The sequence below is a fragment of the Phalaenopsis equestris genome, unplaced genomic scaffold, assembly GCF_001263595.1.
Source record: "Phalaenopsis equestris unplaced genomic scaffold, ASM126359v1 Scaffold000834, whole genome shotgun sequence".
Classification (NCBI taxonomy): Eukaryota; Viridiplantae; Streptophyta; class Magnoliopsida; order Asparagales; family Orchidaceae; genus Phalaenopsis; species Phalaenopsis equestris.
Genome location: NW_018165274.1, coordinates 840,979 through 850,359, shown reverse-complemented (window position 1 = coordinate 850,359; position 9,381 = coordinate 840,979). Strand labels below are relative to the sequence as shown.

At 34.3% G+C, this 9,381-nt stretch overlaps 1 protein-coding gene across 1 annotated transcript in view; it reads right to left on the bottom strand.

Moving 5' to 3' along the window:
* LOC110031496 (DNA mismatch repair protein MLH3-like) overlaps window positions 1-9,381 on the bottom strand; it is a 108,347-nt gene that overhangs the window by 40,195 nt on the left and 58,771 nt on the right. The window contains exons 12-18 of the mRNA XM_020734719.1: window positions 8,516-8,594; window positions 8,372-8,425; window positions 6,119-7,294; window positions 5,962-6,043; window positions 5,820-5,890; window positions 5,629-5,711; window positions 5,363-5,548 (exon numbers count right to left, since the gene is read on the bottom strand). Coding sequence (XP_020590378.1) covers window positions 5,363-5,548; window positions 5,629-5,711; window positions 5,820-5,890; window positions 5,962-6,043; window positions 6,119-7,294; window positions 8,372-8,425; window positions 8,516-8,594 — 1,731 coding nt within the window. The remainder of the gene's footprint in view (window positions 1-5,362; window positions 5,549-5,628; window positions 5,712-5,819; window positions 5,891-5,961; window positions 6,044-6,118; window positions 7,295-8,371; window positions 8,426-8,515; window positions 8,595-9,381) is intronic.

The following is a 9,381-nucleotide window of genomic DNA, read 5'->3' as shown; positions in this document are numbered from 1 at the left end:
TTATTACAAAATTCTTGGATATTTCCTGAAATTAGATAAATTTAGAATATTCATATGTAAAAATCGAGAGTTCGACTTTTAGATGCCTCATTAGTAGTAACCATGTAAGCTGACTTTGATCTAAAACCCTTTTGATTTTTTTTTCAACTTTCAACACATTTTCAAGGTATGACTAGGTTTAAGGCAGTACTAGCAAACTAACCTATAATCTTAATCTCCATAATTTAGAGTTTCACTTCCATAATCGACTTGAGACTGAGATTTGTTGATGTCTATATTTCATGAGCAAGAAAAGCATTAGGTTATTATACAGATGAAGCTAGAAAACTCGAAATAGTACGCAACCCTCTAGTATAGGCTTTCCTCAGAGTAAGAACTTCTGGATTAGATAGGATATGTGATTTCCACCTTTAGGCTGCAAGTTGAGACAAACGAGAAAACTCATAATAGTCAATTGTTCACTTTGAGCTTGTTGTGTCCAGACAATAATATTAAAGGGCAATAGTGCATTCAATTCTTCATAAACATATTTAAAGTGCATGTGATATGTGTTAGGTGATTGATTGTATTGCATAGCTTGATAGAACTCCTTGCATACATCATAAATTCGATAAATATTCTCTCAAAAAATGCAAACACCAATCCCTCCATCGCATCTTTAAATACAATCGCAATGATTAAAATGATCAGATTGATCGAGCACGATAGAGTTCGGTATTTAAATCTAAAACTGAATATCAACTCTCATCTACTCATAAGAACTCGAATCAATGTAGGTCGAGGAATATCAATTAGATGACTCTTGAGAAATACTTTTCAAGTAGAGTCTCACAGTTTTATTCCAACAAAAATAATTGATATCATTTAATGAAACCAATCTATGCCTCCTAAAAGGTTTTCGAGAAACAGGTCTAATAGGAAAGAGGTAGAGGAATAGTAAGGGAATAAAATTTTGGGAGGTTGGTTACATTTGGAAGGGGACAAATGATAATCGGTGGCTATCCCGACTGAAAACAAGGAAAATCGTGAAACAGTATGGCATGGATATCAGGGAGGCTATCGGCTGAAAATTATGGTCTATATAACGACGAGACGGCGAACCAAAACTGATAAAAGCAGTCTTCCTACTGTAAACAACAGTTGACTGCAAGTTGTATGATGAAGGTAGTTTCAAACGTTCGATAGAGAACACCACGTTGATCATATCAGGTAATAAACACTACCGAAAGAAATATATTATACATCACTTCAATCGAAATAATCAGGAGAAAATATTTCTAAATAACATAACAATAGTCAAAGTCTTCCTCCAACCAAAAAAAACAACAATAAATAAATAGTTTCTCAAGAAAAACCCTACTTATGAATAACAAAACAAAAAAGTTAAAAAGCGAATTAGGAAATAAATCAAAAAGGAAGACAATTCAGGCCAAAAATTCGGATGGGTTTTGTGGATTAACACTTTAGCGGGTCACTGGTGCGGGTCACTAGATTTTCCCAAATTCACAATATAGTGAATTTATCGGGATTGGGATTGCTGCTTTTCTGCAATTCAAATGCTCTGCATCATTATTTAATTTTTCATCAGTAATTTTAGCCATCGATGAGACCAAATTTGTTATATCCTATTTATGTTTCATAATCATAATTATCACCAAATATGATATTGAGTATGGATAAGCCAAACAGTGAGACTAACTCCAGATAATACAGATAAAGGAGAGCGACGCAGCCAAGCTGAAGGAAGCAACCATTGAAGTCGAACAGAAAGAAGGTTAAGCAGCTGACCGAAACAACAAAGGAAGTCGACCTAGATAGACGAAGTTGGCAAGCAATGGTGCAATCAAAAACGATGCAGGTGCAGTCGAACAAAAAGACAAAGGAGACGAATTGCCTCCAGACTAAGCCAACGCCAAAGAAAGTCGAAGCTGAAGAAGATGAAGCCGAAGGCGAAGTCCATGCAGATGAAGTTGAATGACACGTATGATGATGTAGTAGCATGAAGAATACGACACAGATGATGTCATCTCGGAATGATGCCTTTGAGCGCAAACTAAGCCATTCGTGGCCTTGCAAACGACGTCGTTCGAAGCAGACGAAGTCGGAGGGAATGAGCCCGGACCGAAGGCAAACGATTCAAAGAGGCTAACATCAAAGACAAGTTGAAGATGAATAATTCCTCGGGAAGATGCTGAAAGGAACAATAGTCTCTGATACCGTGTGATGGGAAATCCAGACGGGAAATCCTCCTTTCTTCTTATTCCTCAAGTGAAATTATATGTTACAAGTAACGTCCAATTGTTTTGTAATCGGAGAAGAAATGAGGAAAACCGAAGGAAGTGGAAACGAGCAGTCAATCAAGAGGTGGAGAAGATACGAGAAGGTCAGGATCCCAAAGAGAAGAAGAGGAAAAAAAGAGTCAAACAAGAGAGAAGATGAGGCGAGGAGTCGAGGAAATCTAAGGTTAATTTCGCCCTATAAAAGGACGCGCTTGAGGGAGGCAGAGGTGAGAAAGACTGACTTGGAAGTCGAATAGTGCGGAAGACCTCAAAGCCGACGACGAGGAGGTTTGAAGAAGTATCAATGTCGAGCTTTGAGGGATTTGAAATGAAGGAGAAGCGATAAAGAGCAAGCCAGACCATTTCACACAATGAAGAGGCGGTGCCTATGTCGATGTCAGTGTCAGTGTCGTGCGACCAGTTGAAGAAAAGGAGAATCTCTTGTTCCAACCATTGAAGAAGCATCGTGCAAGAGGCGATGGGCTAAGCACTTCTGCGATCCATTTTACGTGGTTGGGAAAAAGAAGAAGTCGCGAGGTGTAGGGTTAACAAAGGCAATGCTTATTGAATATATATATATATATATCTATAAAAGCCCGAGGGCAAATATATTAAAGAGAAAAGGGTACAGATATGTTGTATGAGTGAGGCCAACAATAGGCACCCAAACCACAAGGTACAACACACACACAAAAAGAAAAGTAAAAACTCAAAAATAAATGGTACATATAAGATCAATCGGGATGACTCAATTTAGTTCTGCCTCAGCCTCTAGCTCTCGGAAGGGAACCAACTAACAAATTGGTTAGATGCGTATCATTGCTAGAAGTAACCAAAGTATCATCCATTAGAATCCTTAGTTCAAGTATATCTTCATTCTTTTTCTTCCTCCTGGAAGTATAGACCTATCATTCCTCATCCGAGGATTGTTACTTATTCGGATGAGGTGGTAATGTTGCAGTAGAAAGATTGTCGACAGTTGTACCCGCCTCTACTCCAGATACTTCCTGAAGAAGAGGAGTTACAAGGTTCTCTTCGTGATTATCAGTCCGTGTAGGTGAGGTCCTTCAATATTGTTTTCAATAGGGTTTTGCTCCGCAGGGTCATCCAGCTTCTCATCAATCGCAGAAACAGTATTTTCAGGGGGAGGGTCCACAAGGGCAATTAATTCAGACATCAAATCCTGTCCTGTGGTAGTTTTCTCTCCAGGTGGAACAAATATGTCCAGAGCAGTGGGGTTAAATTCATCTTTATTCACTTGTTCTTTAGATTTTAAATTAGGATAATGCTTATGGCATTTATAAAGGATATACCCAAACATCTTACAATGAGAACAATAAGGAGGTCTATGCTCCATGACGATTTGCTGCCAATATTCATTATGAGATATGTCCAACCAAACTTCAGTAACATCAGGTAAAGTAATATCTCTTTTCACAAGAATTCTGGTCACAGAAGGTCTGGTTATGTTGAAAGTGGGTAGATCTAGCTTCATAGGGTCTCCAAGAATGATCTCAATAAAGTAAAGAACCTGATGATGAGAAGTTAATTCCTATATATATATCTTAAATAAAAAATTAATTATATGAGATTACATAAAGTAAAATATGAAAATTTTATACATAATAATAATAATTTAATAAATAATTAAAATAATAATTTATATACTATGTTTATGATAGGTTTTCAATTTTAGAAGAGTCGACGTCAAAACAAATAGCAAATTAATCAACATCAAAATGAGAACTCATATATTTAATATATAAGAATAATTTGTTTCTTCTAAACAATTTCGTATTTAATAACACTTGCACATATTTTATTTTGGTTGAGATATTTTTTTCTTTATCAATCATATTGTTATAAAAGTTGCAGCTACATACTTTAATGCATTTGGTGTATGTTTTATATACTATGTTGAATTAAATGTGATGAATACAATGAATAATATGTTTATGTTGATTTCTTGTATGTGCATGACTGACTATGATGAAATTACTCATTGATGATACTAGTGAAGGAATACTAAGGTACACATGGATATTAATATTAAAGTTGGTGTGTCTTATTTGACACAATTTTTATATGATAATCCTGTGTCGGTTGTACAGATATAAAATGATATTGATATGCTAGGGATATAGTAAAGTTCTTTGAATAGCATTAGAAAATTTTATTAATTCATTAAAAGCTTGACTGGCAAGTATATTGCTTTCATTTCTCTTGTATTATTGTGATTTATGAGTATGAGTATTCACTGATCTGTTTAGCTTCTTGTTATTTTAAACTAGCTTTTATGTTAATAAAGTGATTAACGATGAGCAATGGAAGAGATAATGTTTACAAAAATGCGAGCAACCAGTAAAAAGAAAATTTTAAACATATTGCATTAATATAATTTGATTAGTGGTTTTTTCATTTGTTAAATTGCAGATGAATAAAGAAGATTTAGTTCCCACCGTCTGATTGTTTGTTCCCGTCTTAGTTAACTCCAAGCCCAAGGTCGGGTCATGAAACTACATATTTATATACATTCTCATCTCTATAGTTTAGGAATAACTTCTCTAATACAAAAAAAGATCATGTAATTAGATCTCCTCAAATTAAGTTACCTAATATCAAGCCTCATAATATACAAGCTTTAGATTTAATACTTTCCATAATAGTAATATTATGACCTAAAAAAAGAACACTGATTTGAAAGTGCTTTATTTTTTAATTGAAATTAATAGCCATTTTTTATACTTCTATCTAAACACTTCAAGGTGTTTAAAATATTCATCTAAGGAATTTACATAAACTAAAACGTATGCATAATGTGAACATGTTAAAAGATATTTTAATTATACTTTGGAATTTGCTAAAAGCATTCCTAAAGTCAAAAGGTATAGCATTTAATTCAAATTGTCCAAAAAGAACTGTAAATTCCAATTTGAATCGATCTTCTTCTCACATTTAAGATTCAGCTGTATTGCATTGTTAAGAAAATCCATATGGAAGCAGACGCCAATGAAAGCATTGCTAATTTTATGTTGTCATTTAAGAAACTAATTATATAATTGAAATTATGAAAAAATATGAACCTGATCAATAATTAGAAGAATTCCACTTGCGACTACTGGAATGAATTTGCGATCCAGTTGTAGTAAAACTTTTACGTTATCAAAGCAACCCTTATTTATGGAAGCAGGCACCAACGAACTACCAGCAAGATGTAAAAGCCCGGAAGATACGTCTAGCACGTCAATCTTATGTGGCATAACACAATCCTGAAAAATAAGAAAACATCATTAATAAAAAATCAATTTGAAATTAATTATTTTACATGGAAATAGACTAAATTGTAGACATGATTAAATGCAGGCTGCAGACTGCAAGTACGCCATTTTGTCAGGGAAACTGATGCAGAATATATTTCATCAGCGACAGAACCTATAACATATTAACAGGAATGGCAATAAGTAGTTAATAAATGAGATTTTTCATTAACTTACAATGCACCTCATAATGTAGAGATTCAAGATACATTAATGCATTTACCATTATCAAATTCTTCACAAGTCTGCATCTTAATCATGTTGCTCCGGCTTGACTTCTCATAATTGATTTCCCTAGTAATAGAAACAATGATGGTTAGATCACAAATAAAATTAAAAAAAACCATAAATGACTTGTAAACTACCGTAAGCACGCTTGTCTATGCTCAGTAATTGGCTTCATACAAGGCTGTGAGGCACTATAACGTTCTAGCTGACAATTGAATCCTGGGGAATAATCTACAGTGATCAAAAAAATTACTATATATGGAAGAAGAGAATAATAAATCAATTAAAATAAACCTGGCGCATCAATACAACCAGATAACTCCATTTTAGAATTTTCTCTGGCATTATCTTTTGGAAGACAATTTAAGATGGGAAACTTCTTCTTGCCTTTGTAAAACGGTGGAGCAGAATAACTTCTACTTAATCTTAACTCATGAACCTGAGAAAATAAAGAATTTTGAAATTCCTTCTTCTGGGTGGGGCTTTCAACAGTTTCATCATGAGAATTTTGCATGGCAAAATTATGAAGGCTAGTGCTATAAATGTCTGCATCTCTAACGCTTGAAGATTCAAACAGCAAACAGCCGGTTTCTTTACTAAGGACAGCTGCCTTCCTGCCCGTAAAGTTTAAGTCAGGCAGAACATCACGGGATTCACTCAAAGCAGTATCAGGAAATTCAGCGTTCATCTCTTCAATGACAAAATGCTTATAATTAGCAGCTTGCATGTTTAAGTGATTCTCTATCAAAGCAGAATCAGACGTAACATCATTATGCCTTAGTGGTGTCCTAGCAATCCACGAATCTATAAAACCAAAATGTGATAACCCCAATTTGGAGTCCGCGTCGTCTACATATTCTGCAACTTTTCGATGGCTAAGGCTGGTCTCCTCAGAGCATGCACGGTCGCAGAAAAAAGGACTAATTTCAAAGCTAGATGTAACCTGTTGTGGCCACTTCTGGCATTTTCTAATAACACTAATCACAGGAGGTTGTGAGTTGCTTCTTTCTTGAAGAAAAGATTTCCTGATATTCCTTTTGAAAATAAGATTGTCGCTGCTATGTAAGAAATTGTTATACAAATTTTCATCTGTAGTGCATTCTTCTTTCTTAGAAATTGGTTCCTTCAAAAAATCATGATGTTCATCAAACCCAAAGCTTGCTGAGCAGCATGCTGAGTTAAATCTCTCATTTTCCATGAGAGTCAAAACTTTACCATCACTATCGCAAGCTAGGAGAGATTCATAAAGGTCGTCCGCCTTTTGCATATAAGTTTTACCCTGGAAAGTGTGACCTTCATCTAGGCAAAAGTTGTTAGACACCTCAACAAGATCATCCTCACTGTGACGTGTCTTAGAAAATGAAACACAATCTGCTTTATCATCACATAATCGATTGAGCCTCTGATAATTGCTTGCATCACCAGAAAATGTATCCAATGAGTTGCTAACTTGTTTATGGAAAACTGAACCTTGACAAAAAAATTAAAACTTTTTTTAGCAAATCTGAGCTCAAAGTTCTTTGTGCTACCTTCAAGGAAAATATCTGCAAAAACTAATCTCTTGAAAAGCATAACAAATATTTCAATTATGTAAGCAAGCAGGTGGTTTTTCACTTTTGTTAGCAAACTGAAAATTGCATTATGAAACAATTCAAGAAGGAAATTAGTTACTTGTGCTCTCGAATACACAATATATCTAACACAAAATTGGAACCTATGGTTGTAAATGAAGCACCAAGATCTTCTCTTATCAAATGAGAAGTTCAAAGTTCTTTGTGATACCTTAAAGGAGCATATCTGCAAAAACTAATCTTTGAAAAGCATAACAAATATTTCAATTATGTAAGCAAGCTGGTGGTTTTTCACTTTTGTCAGCAAAATGAAAATTACATTATGAAACAATTCAAGAAGGAAATTAGTTGTGCTATGGAATAGTCATGATATCTAAAAACAAAATTGGAACCTATGGTTGTAAATGAAGCACCAAGACCTTCTCTTATCAAATGAGAAGTTCAAAGTTCTTTGTGATACCTTCAAGGAGCATATCTGCAAAAACTAATCCAATATCTGCAAAAACTAATCTCTTGAAAAGCATAACAAATATTTAAATTATGTAAGCAAGCAGGTGGTTTTTCACTTTTGTTAGCAAACTGAAAATTGCATTATGAAACAATTCAAGAAGGAAATTAGTTACTTGTGCTCTCGAATACACAATATATCTAACACAAAATTGGAACCTATGGTTGTAAATGAAGCACCAAGATCTTCTCTTATCAAATGAGAAGTTCAAAGTTCTTTGTGATACCTTCAAGGAGCATATCTGCAAAAACTAATCCCTTGAAAAGCATAACAAATATTTCAATTATGTAAGCAAGCAAGAGGATTTTCACTTTTGTCAGCAAAATGAAAATTGCATTATGAAACAATTCAAGAAGGAAATTAGTTACTTGTGCTATGGAATAGACATGATATTTAAAAACAAAATTGGAACCTATCATTGTAAATGAAGCACCAAGATCTTCTCTTATCAAATGAGAAGTTCCCTACCTTCTCTCTGTGATCCATTTTCTTGAAAAAAAACTTCACAAGAAGCAGTTCTCCCTACAAAAAAAATGGATAACAAGTTCCAAATATGGTTAAATGAAAAATATAACTTCAGCCAGATAAGTTGTGAAAGGATATAATTCTGACCTTGAAATAGATTTGATGCAAACTGTTCCCAGTATGGTATGATGGCTTGTTTAAAGAAAGATAAAACATTGCCCCAGTCCTGAAAACGCAATTAAGACAAAAAAACATTAAGAACAGAAAAAAATGAATGTGCACACATGTTTGAGACATTAATAATGATCGAGTAACTGGGACCTATTATGTCTTCTAGTTAAGATTATGGGACCAATTATTGCCTCAAATCAAAAGTTGATCATCAGACTTCTTTCAAATCGTTATTAACTCCAAGGTACTCATTTCTCTTTATAACTGCTGAATGTTCATATTCAAGTTTCAACCATAGTATAACTAAGTTATGTCCTTTCTCTACTGAGTCAGTGAAACTTCTCAAAACCAACCACAATTCTAATCTCTCCTTGCAATCTGTACTGTTGTTCATTTTCAAAACAACTTTCTCAGATCCAACCTTACTCCTTCACATAACCATACATGTATACGCACAAGCAAGAGAGTGTTTGCAAATGATAAAATGTTGTGAACTCAGTAATATGCATACATTTTCCTTTCCACGTCGTGAAATAAGACTAAGTGTAGCGCCGCCTAAATTTTTAACAAAAAGAATTAAAGAAGAAACAGATGAATGGAAAAAAAATGAAAATTAGAAATACTACCAATGTCATAAACATGTCAACAACAACAATAACAACAAAGCCTTAATCCCACTACGTGGGGTCGGCTACATGAATCCTTTTTCTCCATTACGTCCTATTTAGTGTCATATTTTCATTTAGTTTAAGTAAATTAAGATCATTTTTTATACAATAAGCCTAAGTCTTCCGAGGTCTACCTCTGCCTTTCTTAACACAAGTCGAATCTAAAACATCTAC